This window comes from Cygnus atratus, chromosome 9 (genome assembly GCF_013377495.2).
Source record: "Cygnus atratus isolate AKBS03 ecotype Queensland, Australia chromosome 9, CAtr_DNAZoo_HiC_assembly, whole genome shotgun sequence".
NCBI classification, from domain to species: Eukaryota; Metazoa; Chordata; class Aves; order Anseriformes; family Anatidae; genus Cygnus; species Cygnus atratus.
The window spans coordinates 9597779-9620195 of NC_066370.1; the positions used below are offsets into that span (position 1 = coordinate 9597779).

At 61.0% G+C, this 22417-nt stretch overlaps 2 protein-coding genes, 40 non-coding genes and 1 pseudogene across 42 annotated transcripts; 41 read left to right on the top strand and 2 right to left on the bottom strand.

Annotated features, from left to right (window-relative positions):
- The first annotated feature begins 842 nt into the window (after nucleotides 1–842).
- On the top strand, nucleotides 843–958 carry LOC118247318 (uncharacterized; annotated as a pseudogene).
- A 137-nt stretch (nucleotides 959–1095) lies between these two features.
- LOC118247276 (5S ribosomal RNA) lies at nucleotides 1096–1214 on the top strand. The gene has a single exon (XR_004778332.1). It is a non-coding gene; the product is annotated as a 5S ribosomal RNA (ribosomal RNA).
- Nucleotides 1215–1351: 137 nt separating this feature from the next.
- On the top strand, nucleotides 1352–1470 carry LOC118247287 (5S ribosomal RNA). Its single transcript, XR_004778343.1, has one exon. It is a non-coding gene; the product is annotated as a 5S ribosomal RNA (ribosomal RNA).
- Nucleotides 1471–1606: 136 nt separating this feature from the next.
- LOC118247299 (5S ribosomal RNA) lies at nucleotides 1607–1725 on the top strand. The gene has a single exon (XR_004778354.1). It is a non-coding gene; the product is annotated as a 5S ribosomal RNA (ribosomal RNA).
- Nucleotides 1726–1862: 137 nt separating this feature from the next.
- Nucleotides 1863–1981, top strand: LOC118247312 (5S ribosomal RNA). Its single transcript, XR_004778365.1, has one exon. It is a non-coding gene; the product is annotated as a 5S ribosomal RNA (ribosomal RNA).
- Nucleotides 1982–2118: 137 nt separating this feature from the next.
- On the top strand, nucleotides 2119–2237 carry LOC118247324 (5S ribosomal RNA). The gene has a single exon (XR_004778375.1). It is a non-coding gene; the product is annotated as a 5S ribosomal RNA (ribosomal RNA).
- A 137-nt stretch (nucleotides 2238–2374) lies between these two features.
- LOC118247314 (5S ribosomal RNA) lies at nucleotides 2375–2493 on the top strand. Its single transcript, XR_004778367.1, has one exon. It is a non-coding gene; the product is annotated as a 5S ribosomal RNA (ribosomal RNA).
- Nucleotides 2494–2630: 137 nt separating this feature from the next.
- LOC118247277 (5S ribosomal RNA) lies at nucleotides 2631–2749 on the top strand. Its single transcript, XR_004778333.1, has one exon. It is a non-coding gene; the product is annotated as a 5S ribosomal RNA (ribosomal RNA).
- A 137-nt stretch (nucleotides 2750–2886) lies between these two features.
- On the top strand, nucleotides 2887–3005 carry LOC118247278 (5S ribosomal RNA). Its single transcript, XR_004778334.1, has one exon. It is a non-coding gene; the product is annotated as a 5S ribosomal RNA (ribosomal RNA).
- Nucleotides 3006–3142: 137 nt separating this feature from the next.
- Nucleotides 3143–3261, top strand: LOC118247279 (5S ribosomal RNA). Its single transcript, XR_004778335.1, has one exon. It is a non-coding gene; the product is annotated as a 5S ribosomal RNA (ribosomal RNA).
- Nucleotides 3262–3398: 137 nt separating this feature from the next.
- LOC118247280 (5S ribosomal RNA) lies at nucleotides 3399–3517 on the top strand. The gene has a single exon (XR_004778336.1). It is a non-coding gene; the product is annotated as a 5S ribosomal RNA (ribosomal RNA).
- A 137-nt stretch (nucleotides 3518–3654) lies between these two features.
- LOC118247281 (5S ribosomal RNA) lies at nucleotides 3655–3773 on the top strand. Its single transcript, XR_004778337.1, has one exon. It is a non-coding gene; the product is annotated as a 5S ribosomal RNA (ribosomal RNA).
- Nucleotides 3774–3910: 137 nt separating this feature from the next.
- On the top strand, nucleotides 3911–4029 carry LOC118247282 (5S ribosomal RNA). Its single transcript, XR_004778338.1, has one exon. It is a non-coding gene; the product is annotated as a 5S ribosomal RNA (ribosomal RNA).
- Nucleotides 4030–4166: 137 nt separating this feature from the next.
- LOC118247283 (5S ribosomal RNA) lies at nucleotides 4167–4285 on the top strand. The gene has a single exon (XR_004778339.1). It is a non-coding gene; the product is annotated as a 5S ribosomal RNA (ribosomal RNA).
- Nucleotides 4286–4422: 137 nt separating this feature from the next.
- LOC118247284 (5S ribosomal RNA) lies at nucleotides 4423–4541 on the top strand. The gene has a single exon (XR_004778340.1). It is a non-coding gene; the product is annotated as a 5S ribosomal RNA (ribosomal RNA).
- A 137-nt stretch (nucleotides 4542–4678) lies between these two features.
- LOC118247285 (5S ribosomal RNA) lies at nucleotides 4679–4797 on the top strand. Its single transcript, XR_004778341.1, has one exon. It is a non-coding gene; the product is annotated as a 5S ribosomal RNA (ribosomal RNA).
- A 138-nt stretch (nucleotides 4798–4935) lies between these two features.
- Nucleotides 4936–5054, top strand: LOC118247286 (5S ribosomal RNA). The gene has a single exon (XR_004778342.1). It is a non-coding gene; the product is annotated as a 5S ribosomal RNA (ribosomal RNA).
- A 137-nt stretch (nucleotides 5055–5191) lies between these two features.
- LOC118247288 (5S ribosomal RNA) lies at nucleotides 5192–5310 on the top strand. Its single transcript, XR_004778344.1, has one exon. It is a non-coding gene; the product is annotated as a 5S ribosomal RNA (ribosomal RNA).
- Nucleotides 5311–5447: 137 nt separating this feature from the next.
- On the top strand, nucleotides 5448–5566 carry LOC118247290 (5S ribosomal RNA). Its single transcript, XR_004778345.1, has one exon. It is a non-coding gene; the product is annotated as a 5S ribosomal RNA (ribosomal RNA).
- A 137-nt stretch (nucleotides 5567–5703) lies between these two features.
- On the top strand, nucleotides 5704–5823 carry LOC118247316 (5S ribosomal RNA). The gene has a single exon (XR_004778369.1). It is a non-coding gene; the product is annotated as a 5S ribosomal RNA (ribosomal RNA).
- Nucleotides 5824–5960: 137 nt separating this feature from the next.
- Nucleotides 5961–6079, top strand: LOC118247291 (5S ribosomal RNA). Its single transcript, XR_004778346.1, has one exon. It is a non-coding gene; the product is annotated as a 5S ribosomal RNA (ribosomal RNA).
- Nucleotides 6080–6216: 137 nt separating this feature from the next.
- On the top strand, nucleotides 6217–6335 carry LOC118247292 (5S ribosomal RNA). Its single transcript, XR_004778347.1, has one exon. It is a non-coding gene; the product is annotated as a 5S ribosomal RNA (ribosomal RNA).
- Nucleotides 6336–6472: 137 nt separating this feature from the next.
- Nucleotides 6473–6591, top strand: LOC118247293 (5S ribosomal RNA). Its single transcript, XR_004778348.1, has one exon. It is a non-coding gene; the product is annotated as a 5S ribosomal RNA (ribosomal RNA).
- Nucleotides 6592–6728: 137 nt separating this feature from the next.
- LOC118247294 (5S ribosomal RNA) lies at nucleotides 6729–6847 on the top strand. Its single transcript, XR_004778349.1, has one exon. It is a non-coding gene; the product is annotated as a 5S ribosomal RNA (ribosomal RNA).
- Nucleotides 6848–6984: 137 nt separating this feature from the next.
- LOC118247295 (5S ribosomal RNA) lies at nucleotides 6985–7103 on the top strand. Its single transcript, XR_004778350.1, has one exon. It is a non-coding gene; the product is annotated as a 5S ribosomal RNA (ribosomal RNA).
- A 137-nt stretch (nucleotides 7104–7240) lies between these two features.
- LOC118247296 (5S ribosomal RNA) lies at nucleotides 7241–7359 on the top strand. The gene has a single exon (XR_004778351.1). It is a non-coding gene; the product is annotated as a 5S ribosomal RNA (ribosomal RNA).
- Nucleotides 7360–7496: 137 nt separating this feature from the next.
- Nucleotides 7497–7615, top strand: LOC118247297 (5S ribosomal RNA). Its single transcript, XR_004778352.1, has one exon. It is a non-coding gene; the product is annotated as a 5S ribosomal RNA (ribosomal RNA).
- A 137-nt stretch (nucleotides 7616–7752) lies between these two features.
- LOC118247298 (5S ribosomal RNA) lies at nucleotides 7753–7871 on the top strand. The gene has a single exon (XR_004778353.1). It is a non-coding gene; the product is annotated as a 5S ribosomal RNA (ribosomal RNA).
- Nucleotides 7872–8008: 137 nt separating this feature from the next.
- Nucleotides 8009–8128, top strand: LOC118247315 (5S ribosomal RNA). The gene has a single exon (XR_004778368.1). It is a non-coding gene; the product is annotated as a 5S ribosomal RNA (ribosomal RNA).
- A 137-nt stretch (nucleotides 8129–8265) lies between these two features.
- LOC118247300 (5S ribosomal RNA) lies at nucleotides 8266–8384 on the top strand. The gene has a single exon (XR_004778355.1). It is a non-coding gene; the product is annotated as a 5S ribosomal RNA (ribosomal RNA).
- A 137-nt stretch (nucleotides 8385–8521) lies between these two features.
- LOC118247301 (5S ribosomal RNA) lies at nucleotides 8522–8640 on the top strand. The gene has a single exon (XR_004778356.1). It is a non-coding gene; the product is annotated as a 5S ribosomal RNA (ribosomal RNA).
- Nucleotides 8641–8778: 138 nt separating this feature from the next.
- LOC118247302 (5S ribosomal RNA) lies at nucleotides 8779–8897 on the top strand. Its single transcript, XR_004778357.1, has one exon. It is a non-coding gene; the product is annotated as a 5S ribosomal RNA (ribosomal RNA).
- A 137-nt stretch (nucleotides 8898–9034) lies between these two features.
- On the top strand, nucleotides 9035–9153 carry LOC118247303 (5S ribosomal RNA). The gene has a single exon (XR_004778358.1). It is a non-coding gene; the product is annotated as a 5S ribosomal RNA (ribosomal RNA).
- A 138-nt stretch (nucleotides 9154–9291) lies between these two features.
- On the top strand, nucleotides 9292–9411 carry LOC118247317 (5S ribosomal RNA). Its single transcript, XR_004778370.1, has one exon. It is a non-coding gene; the product is annotated as a 5S ribosomal RNA (ribosomal RNA).
- A 136-nt stretch (nucleotides 9412–9547) lies between these two features.
- LOC118247304 (5S ribosomal RNA) lies at nucleotides 9548–9666 on the top strand. Its single transcript, XR_004778359.1, has one exon. It is a non-coding gene; the product is annotated as a 5S ribosomal RNA (ribosomal RNA).
- A 137-nt stretch (nucleotides 9667–9803) lies between these two features.
- On the top strand, nucleotides 9804–9922 carry LOC118247306 (5S ribosomal RNA). The gene has a single exon (XR_004778360.1). It is a non-coding gene; the product is annotated as a 5S ribosomal RNA (ribosomal RNA).
- Nucleotides 9923–10059: 137 nt separating this feature from the next.
- On the top strand, nucleotides 10060–10178 carry LOC118247307 (5S ribosomal RNA). The gene has a single exon (XR_004778361.1). It is a non-coding gene; the product is annotated as a 5S ribosomal RNA (ribosomal RNA).
- Nucleotides 10179–10316: 138 nt separating this feature from the next.
- Nucleotides 10317–10435, top strand: LOC118247308 (5S ribosomal RNA). The gene has a single exon (XR_004778362.1). It is a non-coding gene; the product is annotated as a 5S ribosomal RNA (ribosomal RNA).
- A 137-nt stretch (nucleotides 10436–10572) lies between these two features.
- Nucleotides 10573–10691, top strand: LOC118247309 (5S ribosomal RNA). Its single transcript, XR_004778363.1, has one exon. It is a non-coding gene; the product is annotated as a 5S ribosomal RNA (ribosomal RNA).
- A 138-nt stretch (nucleotides 10692–10829) lies between these two features.
- On the top strand, nucleotides 10830–10948 carry LOC118247310 (5S ribosomal RNA). Its single transcript, XR_004778364.1, has one exon. It is a non-coding gene; the product is annotated as a 5S ribosomal RNA (ribosomal RNA).
- A 137-nt stretch (nucleotides 10949–11085) lies between these two features.
- Nucleotides 11086–11204, top strand: LOC118247313 (5S ribosomal RNA). Its single transcript, XR_004778366.1, has one exon. It is a non-coding gene; the product is annotated as a 5S ribosomal RNA (ribosomal RNA).
- A 289-nt stretch (nucleotides 11205–11493) lies between these two features.
- LOC118247158 (autoimmune regulator-like) lies at nucleotides 11494–14854 on the bottom strand. Its single transcript, XM_035544925.1, is given in 12 exon segments — nucleotides 11494–11574; nucleotides 11755–11831; nucleotides 11834–11845; nucleotides 12067–12167; nucleotides 12260–12460; nucleotides 12542–12657; nucleotides 12920–12997; nucleotides 13130–13254; nucleotides 13730–13801; nucleotides 13897–14049; nucleotides 14150–14324; nucleotides 14428–14854. Coding segments are annotated over 12 exon segments (1332 nt in total). The 5' UTR covers nucleotides 14569–14854.
- A 2737-nt stretch (nucleotides 14855–17591) lies between these two features.
- On the bottom strand, nucleotides 17592–22015 carry LOC118246941 (uncharacterized). Its single transcript, XM_035544485.2, has 2 exons — nucleotides 21812–22015; nucleotides 17592–21197 (listed from the first exon to the last, which is right to left on the bottom strand). The coding sequence occupies exon 2, from the start codon at nucleotides 21162–21164 to the stop codon at nucleotides 20298–20300; it is 867 nt and encodes a 288-aa protein (XP_035400378.1). The 5' UTR covers nucleotides 21165–21197; nucleotides 21812–22015; the 3' UTR covers nucleotides 17592–20297.
- Between the last annotated feature and the right edge of the window lie 402 nt (nucleotides 22016–22417).

Genomic DNA, 22417 nt, shown 5'->3' on the forward strand with positions numbered 1-22417 from the left:
GGCAGCCCGCCGAGCCGCCCCAAAAAGCCACCGCCGAGGCCGTTCGGAGTGACCGCCGCCACCTCCCCAGGTACCCCAGCTCCGGCGGGGCACAGCGCCGCGCGCAGCACACACACCACGGGGATATTTCACACTGGGAACACCAAAACCACTGCCGATCGGCACAAGGCATGGCGTAGGCCGCGCTCACGGTAATGCGCTCTCGGGCACGGCCACAAGGGTGGAACAGGGCACCTCCTCCTAGCACTGGGGAGTGGGGACGCCTGGGAAGTGCTGCAGGACAATGGGGACAACACGTGCCTCTAGGCGCTTTGGTGGCTGCTGGTTTTGCACATACCTAGCCACATGGAGAGTGCTATTGGCGACAAATCAGCTAGGATGCCACCTCCTGGAAATAATCCGTAGGGGTATAACATAGACAGGAGTAAAAATCAGAAAGTAACACGGAACCCGAATGGCATGTTAAGAAAATAATGGATATGACGCACACTCAAATGAACAGGCTCAGAAAAAAAATACCATATACTAAAAAAATAAAAAAATAAAACAGTACCATCAAAAAAATAAAATGAAATAACACCTTCGAAAAGAACTTTTGAAAAATAACACAATATTTTGAAAATATTAAGACAAATATTTTAACTATTATTAAACATTCAAAATTTTCAATAGTAAATATTTTCAATATTCAATAAAAATATTCATTAATCAATAATACTATTACACAATAATAATGTAAAGATTGTGAACATAAAACATGAAATTAATATTTTCAATATTCAATATTTTCAATATTCAATATTTTCAAAATATTATGAAAAACAACACAATATAACAAAATAACATAAAAAAACACCCTGGCAACGCCCGATCTCGTCTGATCTCGGAAGCTAAGCAGGGTCGGGCCCGGTTAGTACTTGGATGGGAGACCTCCTGGGAATACCGGGTGCTGTAGGCTTTTGTGTTTGCCGTCGGGGGGCCTCTGCGGGGCCGGGGGCGCCCCCTTTTGCCAGGGAGGCGGTGGCCCGGTCCGTCGCATGGGTGTCGGTTGGTGGTGTGGCTGTTGGGAAGAGGGCTGTTGCCGGGGAGGAGGGTGCCTACGGCCATACCACCCTGGCAACGCCCGATCTCGTCTGATCTCGGAAGCTAAGCAGGGTCGGGCCCGGTTAGTACTTGGATGGGAGACCTCCTGGGAATACCGGGTGCTGTAGGCTTTTGTGTTTGCCGTCGGGGGGCCTCTGCGGGGCCGGGGGCGCCCCCTTTTGCCAGGGAGGCGGTGGCCCGGTCCGTCGCATGGGTGTCGGTTGGTGGTGTGGCTGTTGGGAAGAGGGCTGTTGCCGGGGAGGAGGGTGCCTACGGCCATACCACCCTGGCAACGCCCGATCTCGTCTGATCTCGGAAGCTAAGCAGGGTCGGGCCCGGTTAGTACTTGGATGGGAGACCTCCTGGGAATACCGGGTGCTGTAGGCTTTTGTGTTTGCCGTCGGGGGGCCTCTGCGGGGCCGGGGGCGCCCCTTTTGCCAGGGAGGCGGTGGCCCGGTCCGTCGCATGGGTGTCGGTTGGTGGTGTGGCTGTTGGGAAGAGGGCTGTTGCCGGGGAGGAGGGTGCCTACGGCCATACCACCCTGGCAACGCCCGATCTCGTCTGATCTCGGAAGCTAAGCAGGGTCGGGCCCGGTTAGTACTTGGATGGGAGACCTCCTGGGAATACCGGGTGCTGTAGGCTTTTGTGTTTGCCGTCGGGGGGCCTCTGCGGGGCCGGGGGCGCCCCCTTTTGCCAGGGAGGCGGTGGCCCGGTCCGTCGCATGGGTGTCGGTTGGTGGTGTGGCTGTTGGGAAGAGGGCTGTTGCCGGGGAGGAGGGTGCCTACGGCCATACCACCCTGGCAACGCCCGATCTCGTCTGATCTCGGAAGCTAAGCAGGGTCGGGCCCGGTTAGTACTTGGATGGGAGACCTCCTGGGAATACCGGGTGCTGTAGGCTTTTGTGTTTGCCGTCGGGGGGCCTCTGCGGGGCCGGGGGCGCCCCCTTTTGCCAGGGAGGCGGTGGCCCGGTCCGTCGCATGGGTGTCGGTTGGTGGTGTGGCTGTTGGGAAGAGGGCTGTTGCCGGGGAGGAGGGTGCCTACGGCCATACCACCCTGGCAACGCCCGATCTCGTCTGATCTCGGAAGCTAAGCAGGGTCGGGCCCGGTTAGTACTTGGATGGGAGACCTCCTGGGAATACCGGGTGCTGTAGGCTTTTGTGTTTGCCGTCGGGGGGCCTCTGCGGGGCCGGGGGCGCCCCCTTTTGCCAGGGAGGCGGTGGCCCGGTCCGTCGCATGGGTGTCGGTTGGTGGTGTGGCTGTTGGGAAGAGGGCTGTTGCCGGGGAGGAGGGTGCCTACGGCCATACCACCCTGGCAACGCCCGATCTCGTCTGATCTCGGAAGCTAAGCGGGGTCGGGCCCGGTTAGTACTTGGATGGGAGACCTCCTGGGAATACCGGGTGCTGTAGGCTTTTGTGTTTGCCGTCGGGGGGCCTCTGCGGGGCCGGGGGCGCCCCCTTTTGCCAGGGAGGCGGTGGCCCGGTCCGTCGCATGGGTGTCGGTTGGTGGTGTGGCTGTTGGGAAGAGGGCTGTTGCCGGGGAGGAGGGTGCCTACGGCCATACCACCCTGGCAACGCCCGATCTCGTCTGATCTCGGAAGCTAAGCAGGGTCGGGCCCGGTTAGTACTTGGATGGGAGACCTCCTGGGAATACCGGGTGCTGTAGGCTTTTGTGTTTGCCGTCGGGGGGCCTCTGCGGGGCCGGGGGCGCCCCCTTTTGCCAGGGAGGCGGTGGCCCGGTCCGTCGCATGGGTGTCGGTTGGTGGTGTGGCTGTTGGGAAGAGGGCTGTTGCCGGGGAGGAGGGTGCCTACGGCCATACCACCCTGGCAACGCCCGATCTCGTCTGATCTCGGAAGCTAAGCAGGGTCGGGCCCGGTTAGTACTTGGATGGGAGACCTCCTGGGAATACCGGGTGCTGTAGGCTTTTGTGTTTGCCGTCGGGGGGCCTCTGCGGGGCCGGGGGCGCCCCCTTTTGCCAGGGAGGCGGTGGCCCGGTCCGTCGCATGGGTGTCGGTTGGTGGTGTGGCTGTTGGGAAGAGGGCTGTTGCCGGGGAGGAGGGTGCCTACGGCCATACCACCCTGGCAACGCCCGATCTCGTCTGATCTCGGAAGCTAAGCAGGGTCGGGCCCGGTTAGTACTTGGATGGGAGACCTCCTGGGAATACCGGGTGCTGTAGGCTTTTGTGTTTGCCGTCGGGGGGCCTCTGCGGGGCCGGGGGCGCCCCCTTTTGCCAGGGAGGCGGTGGCCCGGTCCGTCGCATGGGTGTCGGTTGGTGGTGTGGCTGTTGGGAAGAGGGCTGTTGCCGGGGAGGAGGGTGCCTACGGCCATACCACCCTGGCAACGCCCGATCTCGTCTGATCTCGGAAGCTAAGCAGGGTCGGGCCCGGTTAGTACTTGGATGGGAGACCTCCTGGGAATACCGGGTGCTGTAGGCTTTTGTGTTTGCCGTCGGGGGGCCTCTGCGGGGCCGGGGGCGCCCCCTTTTGCCAGGGAGGCGGTGGCCCGGTCCGTCGCATGGGTGTCGGTTGGTGGTGTGGCTGTTGGGAAGAGGGCTGTTGCCGGGGAGGAGGGTGCCTACGGCCATACCACCCTGGCAACGCCCGATCTCGTCTGATCTCGGAAGCTAAGCAGGGTCGGGCCCGGTTAGTACTTGGATGGGAGACCTCCTGGGAATACCGGGTGCTGTAGGCTTTTGTGTTTGCCGTCGGGGGGCCTCTGCGGGGCCGGGGGCGCCCCCTTTTGCCAGGGAGGCGGTGGCCCGGTCCGTCGCATGGGTGTCGGTTGGTGGTGTGGCTGTTGGGAAGAGGGCTGTTGCCGGGGAGGAGGGTGCCTACGGCCATACCACCCTGGCAACGCCCGATCTCGTCTGATCTCGGAAGCTAAGCAGGGTCGGGCCCGGTTAGTACTTGGATGGGAGACCTCCTGGGAATACCGGGTGCTGTAGGCTTTTGTGTTTGCCGTCGGGGGGCCTCTGCGGGGCCGGGGGCGCCCCCTTTTGCCAGGGAGGCGGTGGCCCGGTCCGTCGCATGGGTGTCGGTTGGTGGTGTGGCTGTTGGGAAGAGGGCTGTTGCCGGGGAGGAGGGTGCCTACGGCCATACCACCCTGGCAACGCCCGATCTCGTCTGATCTCGGAAGCTAAGCAGGGTCGGGCCCGGTTAGTACTTGGATGGGAGACCTCCTGGGAATACCGGGTGCTGTAGGCTTTTGTGTTTGCCGTCGGGGGGCCTCTGCGGGGCCGGGGGCGCCCCCTTTTGCCAGGGAGGCGGTGGCCCGGTCCGTCGCATGGGTGTCGGTTGGTGGTGTGGCTGTTGGGAAGAGGGCTGTTGCCGGGGAGGAGGGTGCCTACGGCCATACCACCCTGGCAACGCCCGATCTCGTCTGATCTCGGAAGCTAAGCAGGGTCGGGCCCGGTTAGTACTTGGATGGGAGACCTCCTGGGAATACCGGGTGCTGTAGGCTTTTGTGTTTGCCGTCGGGGGGCCTCTGCGGGGCCGGGGGCGCCCCCTTTTGCCAGGGAGGCGGTGGCCCGGTCCGTCGCATGGGTGTCGGTTGGTGGTGTGGCTGTTGGGAAGAGGGCTGTTGCCGGGGAGGAGGGTGCCTACGGCCATACCACCCTGGCAACGCCCGATCTCGTCTGATCTCGGAAGCTAAGCAGGGTCGGGCCCGGTTAGTACTTGGATGGGAGACCTCCTGGGAATACCGGGTGCTGTAGGCTTTTGTGTTTGCCGTCGGGGGGCCTCTGCGGGGCCGGGGGCGCCCCCTTTTGCCAGGGAGGCGGTGGCCCGGTCCGGTCGCATGGGTGTCGGTTGGTGGTGTGGCTGTTGGGAAGAGGGCTGTTGCCGGGGAGGAGGGTGCCTACGGCCATACCACCCTGGCAACGCCCGATCTCGTCTGATCTCGGAAGCTAAGCAGGGTCGGGCCCGGTTAGTACTTGGATGGGAGACCTCCTGGGAATACCGGGTGCTGTAGGCTTTTGTGTTTGCCGTCGGGGGGCCTCTGCGGGGCCGGGGGCGCCCCCTTTTGCCAGGGAGGCGGTGGCCCGGTCCGTCGCATGGGTGTCGGTTGGTGGTGTGGCTGTTGGGAAGAGGGCTGTTGCCGGGGAGGAGGGTGCCTACGGCCATACCACCCTGGCAACGCCCGATCTCGTCTGATCTCGGAAGCTAAGCAGGGTCGGGCCCGGTTAGTACTTGGATGGGAGACCTCCTGGGAATACCGGGTGCTGTAGGCTTTTGTGTTTGCCGTCGGGGGGCCTCTGCGGGGCCGGGGGCGCCCCCTTTTGCCAGGGAGGCGGTGGCCCGGTCCGTCGCATGGGTGTCGGTTGGTGGTGTGGCTGTTGGGAAGAGGGCTGTTGCCGGGGAGGAGGGTGCCTACGGCCATACCACCCTGGCAACGCCCGATCTCGTCTGATCTCGGAAGCTAAGCAGGGTCGGGCCCGGTTAGTACTTGGATGGGAGACCTCCTGGGAATACCGGGTGCTGTAGGCTTTTGTGTTTGCCGTCGGGGGGCCTCTGCGGGGCCGGGGGCGCCCCCTTTTGCCAGGGAGGCGGTGGCCCGGTCCGTCGCATGGGTGTCGGTTGGTGGTGTGGCTGTTGGGAAGAGGGCTGTTGCCGGGGAGGAGGGTGCCTACGGCCATACCACCCTGGCAACGCCCGATCTCGTCTGATCTCGGAAGCTAAGCAGGGGTCGGGCCCGGTTAGTACTTGGATGGGAGACCTCCTGGGAATACCGGGTGCTGTAGGCTTTTGTGTTTGCCGTCGGGGGGCCTCTGCGGGGCCGGGGGCGCCCCCTTTTGCCAGGGAGGCGGTGGCCCGGTCCGTCGCATGGGTGTCGGTTGGTGGTGTGGCTGTTGGGAAGAGGGCTGTTGCCGGGGAGGAGGGTGCCTACGGCCATACCACCCTGGCAACGCCCGATCTCGTCTGATCTCGGAAGCTAAGCAGGGTCGGGCCCGGTTAGTACTTGGATGGGAGACCTCCTGGGAATACCGGGTGCTGTAGGCTTTTGTGTTTGCCGTCGGGGGGCCTCTGCGGGGCCGGGGGCGCCCCCTTTTGCCAGGGAGGCGGTGGCCCGGTCCGTCGCATGGGTGTCGGTTGGTGGTGTGGCTGTTGGGAAGAGGGCTGTTGCCGGGGAGGAGGGTGCCTACGGCCATACCACCCTGGCAACGCCCGATCTCGTCTGATCTCGGAAGCTAAGCAGGGTCGGGCCCGGTTAGTACTTGGATGGGAGACCTCCTGGGAATACCGGGTGCTGTAGGCTTTTGTGTTTGCCGTCGGGGGGCCTCTGCGGGGCCGGGGGCGCCCCCTTTTGCCAGGGAGGCGGTGGCCCGGTCCGTCGCATGGGTGTCGGTTGGTGGTGTGGCTGTTGGGAAGAGGGCTGTTGCCGGGGAGGAGGGTGCCTACGGCCATACCACCCTGGCAACGCCCGATCTCGTCTGATCTCGGAAGCTAAGCAGGGTCGGGCCCGGTTAGTACTTGGATGGGAGACCTCCTGGGAATACCGGGTGCTGTAGGCTTTTGTGTTTGCCGTCGGGGGGCCTCTGCGGGGCCGGGGGCGCCCCCTTTTGCCAGGGAGGCGGTGGCCCGGTCCGTCGCATGGGTGTCGGTTGGTGGTGTGGCTGTTGGGAAGAGGGCTGTTGCCGGGGAGGAGGGTGCCTACGGCCATACCACCCTGGCAACGCCCGATCTCGTCTGATCTCGGAAGCTAAGCAGGGTCGGGCCCGGTTAGTACTTGGATGGGAGACCTCCTGGGAATACCGGGTGCTGTAGGCTTTTGTGTTTGCCGTCGGGGGGCCTCTGCGGGGCCGGGGGCGCCCCCTTTTGCCAGGGAGGCGGTGGCCCGGTCCGTCGCATGGGTGTCGGTTGGTGGTGTGGCTGTTGGGAAGAGGGCTGTTGCCGGGGAGGAGGGTGCCTACGGCCATACCACCCTGGCAACGCCCGATCTCGTCTGATCTCGGAAGCTAAGCAGGGTCGGGCCCGGTTAGTACTTGGATGGGAGACCTCCTGGGAATACCGGGTGCTGTAGGCTTTTGTGTTTGCCGTCGGGGGGCCTCTGCGGGGCCGGGGGCGCCCCCTTTTGCCAGGGAGGCGGTGGCCCGGTCCGTCGCATGGGTGTCGGTTGGTGGTGTGGCTGTTGGGAAGAGGGCTGTTGCCGGGGAGGAGGGTGCCTACGGCCATACCACCCTGGCAACGCCCGATCTCGTCTGATCTCGGAAGCTAAGCAGGGTCGGGCCCGGTTAGTACTTGGATGGGAGACCTCCTGGGAATACCGGGTGCTGTAGGCTTTTGTGTTTGCCGTCGGGGGGCCTCTGCGGGGCCGGGGGCGCCCCCTTTTGCCAGGGAGGCGGTGGCCCGGTCCGTCGCATGGGTGTCGGTTGGTGGTGTGGCTGTTGGGAAGAGGGCTGTTGCCGGGGAGGAGGGTGCCTACGGCCATACCACCCTGGCAACGCCCGATCTCGTCTGATCTCGGAAGCTAAGCAGGGTCGGGCCCGGTTAGTACTTGGATGGGAGACCTCCTGGGAATACCGGGTGCTGTAGGCTTTTGTGTTTGCCGTCGGGGGGCCTCTGCGGGGCCGGGGGCGCCCCCTTTTGCCAGGGAGGCGGTGGCCCGGTCCGTCGCATGGGTGTCGGTTGGTGGTGTGGCTGTTGGGAAGAGGGCTGTTGCCGGGGAGGAGGGTGCCTACGGCCATACCACCCTGGCAACGCCCGATCTCGTCTGATCTCGGAAGCTAAGCAGGGTCGGGCCCGGTTAGTACTTGGATGGGAGACCTCCTGGGAATACCGGGTGCTGTAGGCTTTTGTGTTTGCCGTCGGGGGGCCTCTGCGGGGCCGGGGGCGCCCCCTTTTGCCAGGGAGGCGGTGGCCCGGTCCGTCGCATGGGTGTCGGTTGGTGGTGTGGCTGTTGGGAAGAGGGCTGTTGCCGGGGAGGAGGGTGCCTACGGCCATACCACCCTGGCAACGCCCCGATCTCGTCTGATCTCGGAAGCTAAGCAGGGTCGGGCCCGGTTAGTACTTGGATGGGAGACCTCCTGGGAATACCGGGTGCTGTAGGCTTTTGTGTTTGCCGTCGGGGGGCCTCTGCGGGGCCGGGGGCGCCCCCTTTTGCCAGGGAGGCGGTGGCCCGGTCCGTCGCATGGGTGTCGGTTGGTGGTGTGGCTGTTGGGAAGAGGGCTGTTGCCGGGGAGGAGGGTGCCTACGGCCATACCACCCTGGCAACGCCCGATCTCGTCTGATCTCGGAAGCTAAGCAGGGTCGGGCCCGGTTAGTACTTGGATGGGAGACCTCCTGGGAATACCGGGTGCTGTAGGCTTTTGTGTTTGCCGTCGGGGGGCCTCTGCGGGGCCGGGGGCGCCCCCTTTTGCCAGGGAGGCGGTGGCCCGGTCCGTCGCATGGGTGTCGGTTGGTGGTGTGGCTGTTGGGAAGAGGGCTGTTGCCGGGGAGGAGGGTGCCTACGGCCATACCACCCTGGCAACGCCCGATCTCGTCTGATCTCGGAAGCTAAGCAGGGTCGGGCCCGGTTAGTACTTGGATGGGAGACCTCCTGGGAATACCGGGTGCTGTAGGCTTTTGTGTTTGCCGTCGGGGGGCCTCTGCGGGGCCGGGGGCGCCCCCCTTTTGCCAGGGAGGCGGTGGCCCGGTCCGTCGCATGGGTGTCGGTTGGTGGTGTGGCTGTTGGGAAGAGGGCTGTTGCCGGGGAGGAGGGTGCCTACGGCCATACCACCCTGGCAACGCCCGATCTCGTCTGATCTCGGAAGCTAAGCAGGGTCGGGCCCGGTTAGTACTTGGATGGGAGACCTCCTGGGAATACCGGGTGCTGTAGGCTTTTGTGTTTGCCGTCGGGGGGCCTCTGCGGGGCCGGGGGCGCCCCCTTTTGCCAGGGAGGCGGTGGCCCGGTCCGTCGCATGGGTGTCGGTTGGTGGTGTGGCTGTTGGGAAGAGGGCTGTTGCCGGGGAGGAGGGTGCCTACGGCCATACCACCCTGGCAACGCCCGATCTCGTCTGATCTCGGAAGCTAAGCAGGGTCGGGCCCGGTTAGTACTTGGATGGGAGACCTCCTGGGAATACCGGGTGCTGTAGGCTTTTGTGTTTGCCGTCGGGGGGCCTCTGCGGGGCCGGGGGCGCCCCCTTTTGCCAGGGAGGCGGTGGCCCGGTCCGGTCGCATGGGTGTCGGTTGGTGGTGTGGCTGTTGGGAAGAGGGCTGTTGCCGGGGAGGAGGGTGCCTACGGCCATACCACCCTGGCAACGCCCGATCTCGTCTGATCTCAGGAAGCTAAGCAGGGTCGGGCCCGGTTAGTACTTGGATGGGAGACCTCCTGGGAATACCGGGTGCTGTAGGCTTTTGTGTTTGCCGTCGGGGGGCCTCTGCGGGGCCGGGGGCGCCCCCTTTTGCCAGGGAGGCGGTGGCCCGGTCCGTCGCATGGGTGTCGGTTGGTGGTGTGGCTGTTGGAAGAGGGCTGTTGCCGGGGAGGAGGGTGCCTACGGCCATACCACCCTGGCAACGCCCGATCTCGTCTGATCTCGGAAGCTAAGCAGGGTCGGGCCCGGTTAGTACTTGGATGGGAGACCTCCTGGGAATACCGGGTGCTGTAGGCTTTTGTGTTTGCCGTCGGGGGGCCTCTGCGGGGCCGGGGGCGCCCCCTTTTGCCAGGGAGGCGGTGGCCCGGTCCGTCGCATGGGTGTCGGTTGGTGGTGTGGCTGTTGGGAAGAGGGCTGTTGCCGGGGAGGAGGGTGCCTACGGCCATACCACCCTGGCAACGCCCGATCTCGTCTGATCTCGGAAGCTAAGCAGGGTCGGGCCCGGTTAGTACTTGGATGGGAGACCTCCTGGGAATACCGGGTGCTGTAGGCTTTTGTGTTTGCCGTCGGGGGGCCTCTGCGGGGCCGGGGGCGCCCCCTTTTGCCAGGGAGGCGGTGGCCCGGTCCGTCGCATGGGTGTCGGTTGGTGGTGTGGCTGTTGGGAAGAGGGCTGTTGCCGGGGAGGAGGGTGCCTACGGCCATACCACCCTGGCAACGCCCGATCTCGTCTGATCTCGGAAGCTAAGCAGGGTCGGGCCCGGTTAGTACTTGGATGGGAGACCTCCTGGGAATACCGGGTGCTGTAGGCTTTTGTGTTTGCCGTCGGGGGGCCTCTGCGGGGCCGGGGGCGCCCCCCTTTTGCCAGGGAGGCGGTGGCCCGGTCGGTCGCATGGGTGTCGGTTGGTGGTGTGGCTGTTGGGAAGAGGGCTGTTGCCGGGGAGGAGGGTGCCTACGGCCATACCACCCTGGCAACGCCCGATCTCGTCTGATCTCGGAAGCTAAGCAGGGTCGGGCCCGGTTAGTACTTGGATGGGAGACCTCCTGGGAATACCGGGTGCTGTAGGCTTTTGTGTTTGCCGTCGGGGGGCCTCTGCGGGGCCGGGGGCGCCCCCTTTTGCCAGGGAGGCGGTGGCCCGGTCGGTCGCATGGGTGTCGGTTGGTGGTGTGGCTGTTGGGAAGAGGGCTGTTGCCGGGGAGGAGGGTGCCTACGGCCATACCACCCTGGCAACGCCCGATCTCGTCTGATCTCGGAAGCTAAGCAGGGTCGGGCCCGGTTAGTACTTGGATGGGAGACCTCCTGGGAATACCGGGTGCTGTAGGCTTTTGTGTTTGCCGTCGGGGGGCCTCTGCGGGGCCGGGGGCGCCCCCCTTTTGCCAGGGAGGCGGTGGCCCGGTCGGTCGCATGGGTGTCGGTTGGTGGTGTGGCTGTTGGGAAGAGGGCTGTTGCCGGGGAGGAGGGTGCCTACGGCCATACCACCCTGGCAACGCCCGATCTCGTCTGATCTCGGAAGCTAAGCAGGGTCGGGCCCGGTTAGTACTTGGATGGGAGACCTCCTGGGAATACCGGGTGCTGTAGGCTTTTGTGTTTGCCGTCGGGGGGCCTCTGCGGGGCCGGGGGCGCCCCCTTTTGCCAGGGAGGCGGTGGCCCGGTCGGTCGCATGGGTGTCGGTTGGTGGTGTGGCTGTTGGGAAGAGGGCTGTTGCCGGGGAGGAGGGTGCCTACGGCCATACCACCCTGGCAACGCCCGATCTCGTCTGATCTCGGAAGCTAAGCAGGGTCGGGCCCGGTTAGTACTTGGATGGGAGACCTCCTGGGAATACCGGGTGCTGTAGGCTTTTTCTTTCCTTGTCCCTCCTGTATATTTGCACATTTATTAAAATCTCGTCTGTTTGCATAGTGGTGGAATTTGTGATCATGTTTTATCCGCTTTTTTGTTCCCTCTAGTTATCTTCATGTCATTAACCGATGTTGTCATGTTGTGGGGTTTTTTTAACCCACTTTTTTAATCTCCTTTTATTATGTGATTGTCACTGGTGTATGTCAGCATCTGTGCTCTTACCGGTGCACAGCTCCTCTTTAGCATTGGCCTGCAGCTTGTCAGCTCCCCGGTGCCAGCTGCATGCACTACACGAAGAGCCCATGGGTGTCTGCGAGGGGCCGTGCCATGCTCTGGAAAGCCCACTGCAGGATCCCGTCCCAGGCGCCCTGTGGGACAGCCCAGGGGAAGAGGTCGCTCTTGATTTTCACCTACTCCCAGGCTCTTGGGTTTATCCTGGCTCTCACTTGCGTGCCTCCCATAAGCTGAGGACCTGATGTGGGGTTACCCCAGGCATTCAGTTCCCCGTGGTTGGGCTCTGCCTGTTGGTGTCACCACCTATGAGTTACCTCGCCCAGGAGGGCGTCGAGCTCATCTCTGCTCAACACGGGGTCACTGCCGGAGGAGCCACACTCTGCCTGCGGAGGAGATGGGTCGTGTCTGGTGACATGCTGGGTTCAGTTCTTCAGTGCCTGCAGCCCAGCTGGTGGCTGCCCTGTAGTGCACTGTTCCCTTCCAGCCCAGCTTCAGCAACACCTCCCGCTACAGCTGCTTGTCCCTCAGCCAAAACCATCACTCCTCAGCTTCATCTCGTGTCCTCCTCCGAACGCCCTTGCCCAGTGCTGCCACGCCCCGGGCTGTTTCCCCAGTGCTGCCTGTACTGACCTTTGCTGCCTGATGCACGTGGTCTCCAGCAACTGCGGTGCTCCCCACGCTGCCCATTTCTGGGGTGCCCCCGCAGGAACTGCAAAGCAGCAGCCCCCTGCGACCGAAGGCAGTGTCACAAACCCTCTGGGCAGCAAGACCGGACCCAGGGGGTTTGGGCTGAGATGTGGGGGGCAGCGGGGGCCTCACCCAGGGTTCCCGTTGAGTGCAGGGCAGTGTTGGGGTGTAGGGATCCTGGTGAAGCAGCGGCTGCAGACACTCCCATTGCCTCTGCCCATGTGTGCACCACGTTCTTCCTCCCCGGGGATCGCAGGGGGCTGCTCTGCAACCTCATCTGCCTCCCGCAGCTGGCCCGGCTTGACCGCACATGAGCCGCACTGCCACGTCCCGCTGCGCAGCCAGAGCGTGGCTGTGAGCGAGGGCAGGGACGCCCAAGGACACCAGAGCCACATGTCCCATGCGGGGGCTCACCTGGGGACGCGGGGCAGCGGGGGCACCAGACAGGCAAGGTGGAAAGCCCGGGGGCAGCCATCGCAGCAGATGAGCTCTCCACCGTCACCGCACGCTGCGCACTCGTCCTCATTCTCCTGCCATGGGGGAGCGGGCAGGGGGTCGCTGCCACTGCCACCCTGGGTGGCACCAGGGGACGCTGTCACCCACTGCCTCCTTGATGCATCTTCCCTCGGCGCCTGCCCTGCAAACACCTAACACACCAGTGCCTTTTGGCACAGGGGTCACCTGTTCCCAGGCTGCCTGTACTCAGCCAGCACAGGCAGATACACCGGGAGTATCCCGACGGCCCCAATTTCACCAGGTGCCTTTTGGGGTGCTGACATGCGCAGGGCTCACCTGCTGGGGCATGGGGTCCTGGCTGTGCATGGTGGGCACCGGCAGACAGCCCTGGGGTGTCGCTCGCAGCCCCCCGCTCTGCGGGCAAAACGAGAGAGGAGTTTTGGGAACCACCAGCCACTGGGACAGCTGCAGGGAAGGGGGGATCCCTGCTGCTGGGAGGGCTCATACGGCTGTAAGGTGCCGGGGGGGTGGGGGCGGGGACCATACGCTTTGGGGCGCCCTGGGTCGGGCAACGGGTTTCAGGCTGCGGCTCCTGCTCCTGGCCCCGGGCTCCTCACCAGCAGCTGGGTCGTAAAGCTCGTCCCCAGCTCTGCTGCCCGCCTTGGCACTGCCTGGAAGAGAGGCAAGCACCGTCCCCACCACCCCCTGCCCCTCTTTGGGGGCCCTCCCAAGGTGGGGGGGGGGGGCTTCTGAGGCTGGGGGGCCACCCAGCACCTGCGCTTACTCACTCGGCTCCAGCCCATGTCTGACGAGGACATGCTTCCCCCCAGCAGCCCCGTGGGTGATGGGCACCTCGCTGGCTGCCACCGCAACCACCCTGTGCACCGAGGTGGCTGCAGCCTGGAGGCCTGCGGGCAGGGGGGGCTCAGACGGCCTCATCTGAAGCCCCAGGGGGCATAAATGCAAACACTGCCCCACTGCTGCCCCTCGTCTCCCCTTGGCCCAACCCACCCCTCTGCCCAAGCCTGCTGGCTGCAGGTGCCCGGTGGCCTCTCGCAGACCATCGCCATCCAACTGGGACTGTTTTGGGGAGAAACCTGTGGCTGTGCTTGTCCCCAGGGAATGGAAAAGGAGTTTGGCACTCACTGCTGGTACGGGGTGAGTGTGTGGCATCCACACTCTCTGGCTTCTTCACGGTCTTTGCCTTTGCCAGGGGCCCTGGGGGTGTTGGAGGACTGGTCACCCTGGGTGACACACTGCAAGTGCCCCACCACATTTCTTCCCTGCATCCACCCTGCACCAGGTCGCCATACCGGGGCTGGCAGCGTGCCGTGGCGAGGGCTGTGCCATGCGGGCCCCATCCTGCTCCTCAGGGGCTTTTCTCTTGCCTTGGGGTCTGTGTGGGACCGGTGCCATGGGGCTGGGGGACAGGCGCCGGCTGCGGCGCTGCCGCCCAAGGTCCACCTCTGCAGAGTGGGCAGGGACAGGCACAGCCAGCCTGGGGTGTCACCCCTGCCGCGGGAAGCCCCCGGGGGTGCCGTCTCCTCCAGCCTGGCCTCTTCCTACCTTTGGGGAAGGCGCTGTGGAGGGCCCGCAGCCGGGTGTAGCGCTCCAGGTTGTAGTCCTTGAAGAGGACTGCCCAGAAGTCGCGGACGGCGGTGACATCGCGGCCCAGGAGCCAGGTGAGCAGGGCGTGGAAGGCGCGGTGGGAGCCCTCTCGCTCCGTCTGGCTCAGCGTCTCCTGCCGATACCACCGCCACCCGTGGACACGCATCCGGGTGCCGCCAGCCAGCCCCAGTCCCTGCAACGTGGCCGGGGCTGCGTTCACCCACCCCGTGCCTCACCTTGAAGACGTGCTCGGGGACGACATCGTGGTCGGCAAGGCCATGCAGCAGCGGGAAGACGTCGTCCACCGCCATGGCGATCTCAGTGCGGTGCAGCTTCAGCAGGTGCCGCAGGTCCCTGTCACCCCCTGGCCCAGCCATGCTGAGGCGGCAGCGACACGGCTGGGATGAGCAGCGAGCCCCGATGCTCCCCTTTAATACGCCCCGACTGCCGAAAGTGGGAAACTCGTCAGGCTCCCACAGCGCCACTCATTTCTGTACAACGCGCAACCTGAGCTCACGCCTCCGGCCGTGCCAGTTCTCCCTGCAGCACTGCGCAGCCGGGCTTGCTCCCGCGCTGCCACCACTGCCGGCTCCAGGGATCGGGGTCAGGCGGCTCTCCACCTGGCCTGCTACCTGCTGCTGATGGCAACGGACACAATCTCACCCCGGTGACCACCCCAAGAGGGGAATTAGCCAGGGTGCTGGCACAGGCAGCCCCCGCCTCCTTCATCCCTGTGGTCAGCCAGGCGTTGTTCCAAAATTTCTGGACTTTCCACAGCACCTGCTTCTCTCATCCAGAAACTTAGCCACATGTGGGAAGTAAAGCCCTGAAATCTAGGGAAAAGAGACATAGTTGCCATGGTCACGCTACCTGCAAACCACCTTCTGCAGGCTCACAGCTGAAGCACAGCGGGTCAACTAACACCCAGGGAAGCACTGACACCTAAAAAACTCTGCAAATGCATGTCTGGGTACAGTGACCAAGGAGCAGTGCTGCCACACAGCGTGACACATTGACGGGCAGTGCCCTGAGCACGCCCGGGGATTACCTGGCCGCACACACAGCTCTGTAATTGCCCATTATGGGAAATTGGGCAATAAAGTGATTTCTCTAGAAATGCACAGCTGTAAAAAAAAACTGAGAGCCAAGGCGGAATTGGCACTTTGTGAGTGTCTTGCCTAAAAAAAACCCTGGGGTTGATATGCTCTAACATACCTGGTCGCTCCATACCAGGAGCCCAGGAAAGGGAAAGCTCCAAGGCTCCCCTCCCACTTCCCAAACATTTGGGATTTCCCCAGGATTAGTTTCCAGCCCCAGAGTCTCTCCAAAGACCTGTCCCCACTGCCAGAGTCAGCCCAGGCAACTCAGCCGCAGCACCGGGGCTGTGCATGGCCCTCCCTGCGCTGGGGCCATGCCTGACACAATTTGTGCAGCAAAACCCAACTCGGGTGGGACCAGGAATGGGACCAACAAGGGAGACAGCCCTGTTGTGCAGAGCAAGGTGATGTGGGCAGGGACATTCATCAAGTCCTGAAAGACTGGAGCATGTATCTGCTGGCTACAGAGCTATGCCAGGAGACAGTGGCTGCTGTCCAGAAACTCGGGAAGAATAACAAGACAACGCCCTCTGCAAGGGCAGGAAATGCCCTCATCCATTTCTGGTTAACGCACTAACGTGCTTACACAAAGGAACTCTCCCCGAAGCTCCTCTCAGGATCTGGAGTGATTTTTCCCTTGGAGGCACTGGGAGCAGTGGGATGGAGGCCAGGCAGACACTGCACCAGGTCCTTGTGTCCTACGGCAGGGTTTTGGAGTCCCACTGGCCCCTTCCCAGCAGCATCCGCAGCCCCCAGCAGCTGGATGAGCAGCCAGCTCTGCCGCACCAGGGACATGCCCGCAGCACGCAGGGGACACATCACGGCTATCAGGTGAAACAGGAGGTTCATCTCCCGGCCGGGAGCTGCCGCAGCCTGGCCCAGGCACTGAGCATCAACGCAGCCATGACACAGTTTCAGGGCCTGCTCCACCCTTCACCGTGAAAACTGTTTTCCTCAATGTCCCACTCAACTTGCCAAGCCACTATCTGTCACTGTCACCCTTTGTTAAGCGCTCCAGCACCGCCAAGACAAGGCAGCTGTGCCCTCCCTGTGCCCACACACCCGCACACCCACGGCTACAAACAGCCGCTCCTCCGTGTGCGGGTGCTGCCCAACACCGCCAAGAGCTGTGTGCCCACAGTGCTTTGCTTGCTGGGCTTGATTGGGCTTGTTTTAAATTCCAACTTTGTGACTGCTTCTCTGCTTGGAATCACAGATAGATTGTTTTTCATGTCCAGCTAGCTCAGCAGTGCAATAATTTGCATTTTGGGTTGTTTTTTTGTGTTCCTTCACCTTTCTGAGATGCTATGCAGGAGGCAGAGCAGGGGCTGCCAGGCGTCATATGAAGAGGCATGTGCTTGCTGGCAGATCAGAGGGGTATTTCTGTAATACCTTGCGTAGAGCAGACCTTGGCAGTGAAAAGGCTTAGAAAAGTCATCTCTTGCTTGCAGAGGGTGTAAAACCCTCCCTGGGGCTGGCACGAGCCCTGCCTGGCCCCCAGGACTGAAGGCTGGGGTGCAGAGGCACCTGGCCACACTCAGGTTTCACGATGTCCTCTTGTTTGTATTGCTCCTCCTGCAGAAATCAAAGCAAAAGTTTCAAGGTCGGAGAGCGCAATTCGCACCATCCAGCTGCAATGGCTGGAAGTATTTTTCCACAAACGTCCAGTTAAATCAACACCTCAGTATCCACCAAAAGCCCTTGTAACCCCTGGGATGCACTTTGATTCCCTCTTCTCGTGAAAAGCTACTGAAGCAAAGGTGCTGTTAGCAGCATTTTTTCCTTCCCTACTTCCCCTTCACCCTGAGGTTCCGCAGGCCATTGCCTTGTGCGTCTCTTGGACACCGCCTGCCCCGCACTCGTCTCTTACAACCCCTTGAACACGGCCCCGAGTCACAGGGAGGAGCAGGCACAAGGGGGAACCCACCCACAGGGCAGGATCACAGGACCACTGCTGGGAAGGAGAGTGTCTCCGACACTGTGCCTGCAGCTCACGGCCAGTCAGAGTGAAATGCCACCACCAGGCACGTGAGTCTCAGCCCCCTCCCCATACCTTTGGCGGCTCCAGGCTCCAGCATTTGTTGTAAAAAGGCTCCCCGTGGGGCTCAGGTTCTCAGCTCCTCCTATCTCCAGAAGCTTTCTTACTGCCGCCCCGCACAGTCCAGATGAAAGCAGATCCACCCGCATGCTTCGCAGCTGCTCCTGCAAGAGCCTGGTAGGGAGAACTGTAGTAGAGAAGATTAATTTTAGCTTCAGTTTCCTCTTTCCTCCCCCTTTAGAAAGAAGAAACAAAAGCCCAGAGGTATGTTATATTAATTTATTTGGGACACACCAAAAAAGGAAAGTCAACAACTGTTAACGTACAAAAGTACAGAATCTGGGACAAGATTTACTGTCCTGATTAAAAAGGCACCATGGTCCCAAAGAAGAGTAATCAGAATACATCATTATAGAAATCTTCCCCCTGTTGCAGCAGAAACAGAGCCAGGCTTTGGCTCTATCCACAGTCAAACCCAGTTAAAAAACAAACATGATTTAAATGCAATAAACACTGCTCAGCCTGTACACAATGTCATGAAAAGAATCACAGCCTAGAAGATGGTCATAATTATTAAACAGCAAATGATTAAGTATGTAACTGAGGAAGACAGCAGGCTTCTGACGTCTTCAGCTCAACTTTCTGCAAGACACATCAGTTAAACTGAAACCAGTAGGCTGAGTATGGGGCTTCTGAATGAAATGTAATTCCCTGTGGTATACAGGAAGTCAGATTCGACAACCTTAAATTCCCTGAATCCCTGAAAATCATAAAGCGCTATACAGCTGTGTTCCATACTCAATTCAACCCTGTCAGATTTACTTTACACGCTAGCACTTATACTTCATCTATATTTTTAATACAAAGGGAGTTTTACAGCAGTTATTACAAAAACATCTATTTCTGCGAGGTCCGAGCTTGGCTATATTCCCTGCTGAAACAGAGCTGCTGGTGTAAAAGCCCAGTGAGAGGCTAGAGTCCAGCACCTCAGGGCTGGAAGGCAAATAGTTTAAACGTGACATCATTTGCACGGGGAAGTCAGTGAAGCACGTCAGAGAGAGGAGGAGAGAGAGGGCTGCGATCTCTCAAGCAGAGGAGGCTGAAGGGTGTTGCAGAACGCGGGTTCGTGCAATTAAACCTGTAACAACACTAGCAGTGACGCGGAATGCACTGCGTTCACTAGATATTCTGGAGCCACTTACCACGAACTTCTCAGAGACACAGAATAAGGATCCTGGCAATTAACAAAGAGCGAGTTCACTGGGAAGCCGACGTATCACTCAGAGCTGGACAGATCCGTCCTTAGGCAGAGGGACAGAGCGGATATACGCTGCAGCCTGACTACGCAGCAAGGCCAGGGCTGCTGCTGCTGCTGCTGCCTGGGCTTTGCCTGGCTCTGCTGCTTCTGAATTGGAACAGCGGCTAAGTGGCGTTTCATTCCTCCTTTGGCACAGGACTTCAAAGCAGTCCAAGAACTGATTCATCAAAGTAACAGGAGCTGTCAAAATTATTTGTACATGCATTTATTGTTAAAGGAAGCAAAAGCTAAAGAATGAAACAGCATGAGTTAATGTCAGTAAAATGATACGCAGGACATCTAGGAAAGAAACGGGGAAAAGCTGAGATACTGGAGTGGGGAAATCAACGTTCACACTGAAAGGTAAATTTGAAAACCAGGCAAGTTTGAGCTCTTTCTACCGGAGTATTTCTGTGGACAAACCGAGACTTCATTTTTTGTTGTTAAATGTCATCTGGCCAGCTCTGGAAATCTCACCAGAGAGATCTCCAGCGCTGGGTTCCGTACAAAGTTCAACTCTCTCATCTTTAAAAACCAGTAAAGCAACCCTAACTAAGAACGGCAGATACCCTTGTACTGCATGTATCTAAAATCACAGACACGTCACCGTTGAGGATATATGTGGGCAAGAGGATTATACCTTTTTCAAACCAACTCTTGGTGGAAAACTACCACTTCTACCCCACTGGTCTGCACGTACCTACAGGGGGAGGAAAAGCAAGCCCAGACTTCGGTGCCTTTTGCTGCAAATACCACAGCTACACACGGGGAAGTTTTTTTCTTCCCTATATCCTAAGGCAACAGGATAATGTAATGATTTCTAAAACTCTTCCCATTTTAAACTGAACGATGCAGTTTGCATCCTTCCCTGTATCTTCACACCACTCCCGCTCCCTGGCAAGGTAAAACTACGCCAGTTCGTTTAGGATTCACACCTCTGATCCTAGATTAGGGACTTTGTATTAAAACTCATCCAATTACAGGAAGGTTTATCCTGATCAAGGAAACATCGTTAAAATAGAGTCCAGAATAAAGCATCCAGAACCACCGCTGCTTTTACAGCCAAAGCACTCAAACATCTCCTGATCCCTCTCGCCCTCCCTCCCCAAGCAGAAGAGCAATCCCTCCACGACATGACAGGTTGCCTCTCTAGGACCGGGTAACACAACGTGAAAACTAGCTTCCTTCCTCACAGAAATGCCAAATTCTGCTGAAAGGGGCTGAAGACCTCTCCCTCCCACCAAAACCGGCAGGAGTGAGGGCTCTTCAGCACATTCATTTTATATTAGCAACAAGTCCAAGTTATTTCCCTGCAGTAAATCAGTCCTGTTAGGCCACCACTGGCTCAGAAATGGTGAGAGACTTCCAAAAACCCACCAATGTAGACAGGACCTTGGAAGAAGAGGCTCATGTGCTACATAACCTTACATCATCCGCTACGTTTGAGTCTTCGTGTCATTAGTCTCCGACTACTTATCCTTCCAAGTCGACGTGGTTTAGTCCTTGTCGCTGTTGTTGTCGTCCCAGCACCCTTCCCCGGAGGCAGGATGTTCCTGAGCTCTGGCTGGGGATCTGCGACACTCGCTTCCAATTGATTGTGGGATTTCAAACTTGCCTAACGTGTGTACTGCCACCTTGTACTCCAGCAGCTCTGCTCGCTGACCACAGCATACACTAGCAGTTTTCGACCTTCTCCACAGTCTCGTAGAACCCAGGCCTAACTCTCCTGATGCTCATCCGTATATGCTGGCACTCCAGGGGCATGGCATCGCTGGCAGGAGTCGCAGCACCGGTCGACCAGGCAGTGCAGCGGCGCTTTCTTCTGCCCCTCAGCGAAGAGGCGGGAGCCCCTCCATTCTCTTCCTCGGCGAGATAGGATTCCTCCACACTAGTGCCTTCATCCGATTGCTCATCACTTTTATACGTCATTTCCTTCGATTTGTTTCCTTCCTTCTCCTCCCTGGCAAGCTTCCTGAAGTGCTCCAGACATTGTATCTTCTGCCTTCTTTCCATCATCTTCAGTTCCTGCTTGTCCGTGAAATCTTCGTAGTACATTTTCCTTTCGCTTCTTTGATCTTCAAGAAATTTCCATTCGATGCCAGTCATTTTTATTCCACTGTATTCCTCCAGTTTATTTCTCGTCTGCGTGTCTGTACAAAATATGTCAAAGAGCTTCTCCGAACTCTCGTTGAATTTGTCTGCTCTCTCTGTAAAAGCCTGGTTCTGTCTCTGCTTTCGGGTCTGATACAATCGGGTAAATTCCTCGTACATTTTGAGGATAAGTTTCTTTATATTTTGCGTTCCGATGGTGTGCAAGTTGCAAACCAACCAGTGCTCTTGCAGGTGCTCAGCAAGCAAGTGGGCTGCATCCTCTTTGGAGCGCTGGGCCTGGCCAGCTCTTTTAGGCTGCAGTAAATACAGCATGTTCTGCACCACATCCTTCTTCGTCGGCAGTATTCCCTGGGTGAAGCCTGAAGACTCTACATACTCAACAGTTCCCAGAGTCTTCCGTGCTTTCACCTCGGTATCCAGTGATTCCATCACTGCTTGTTTATCCCGTAGTTATGACATAATCTGAAAGATAATTTGAAAGACGGTATGTGAAACGAGGCACCTTTTTCTGCAACGCAAACAAGCAGAGGACAAACCGTGCTCAGACCAACGGGATGGGGGCTTTACAACGTGCTGCGGGGCGGCTGCTGCGTGAGCCCGGCCCCGTGAGGCGCCTGCAGGCCGGGACTCCTGCTCCTCTGCGCAGCGCCGGAGGTCTAACGCCGCGTGTTTGGTTACGCTAACCGGAGTTAGTGGCGCTTCGCGTTAATATTGCAAATTACAGCAAGCTGCGGCCGCCCCGGGCGCCGGGCTCCGCTCGGGGCACACGCAGGGCCCGGCCCCAGGCCTCGCCGGGCGCTGCTCGGGGCCCGCCCGGGCCCGCCCGCCCCGCAGCGCCGCCGCCGCCCTGCCCGGCGGCCCGGGGGGCTCGGGGGGCTCCGGGGGGGCCCGGGGGGGCCCAGCCCGGCCCTGCCGCCGCCGCCTCGCCCCCCGGCCGCCCCGGGCGCTGAGTCACGGCGCTGCGGGAGCCGGGCCGGGGCCCGGGCGGGTCGCGCCGCGGGGCGCTGAGGGGGCTGAGGGAGCCGGGCCCCGGCCTGCCCCCGGCCCGGCGCGGCCCCTCCCTCCCCGGGGCTCACCGCCATCTTGGAGGGGGCTCTGCCGAGCTTGCGCAGGAGGGCGCGGGGGGAACGGGCCGAGGTCGCCGCCGCCATCTTGGAGAGGGGCAGCGCCGCGACCGCTCCCGCCCTCCCCGCCCGGAAGGGCCCGCCCCCGGCGCGCGCGCGCGGCCCAGCGGGCACGCGACGGAAGTGCGAAGCGCCAGCCCGCCTCGCGCCCGCCCGCCTCTTCCGCCCGGCTCGGGATTGGCCGGCGCGGGGAGGCGGGGGGGGGGAGCGGCGCGTGACAGTGAGCGCGCGCCTCGCAGCGCCCCGCGAGGGGGGGGAGGGGGGGGAGGGGGATTCGGGGCGGGGGTCCCGCGCGGCCCTCGTCGGGATCCGATTGGCCCCGAGGCGCGCGCCGCCTGCCGGGGGCCAATGGGGAGGGGGGCGTGCGGGTCGGGAAGGAGGGCGGGAGGTGATTGGGCGCTGCGCGGGTGGTGGCTGCGGGTAGCCAATGGGGGCGGGCGGCGTGGCCGTGGCGGGAGCCATTGCTGCGGGCGAGGGACTGAGGGAGCCCTGAGGGAGCCCTGAGGGAGCCCTGAGGGAGCCCTGAGGGAGCCCTGAGGGAGCCCTGAGGGAGCCCTG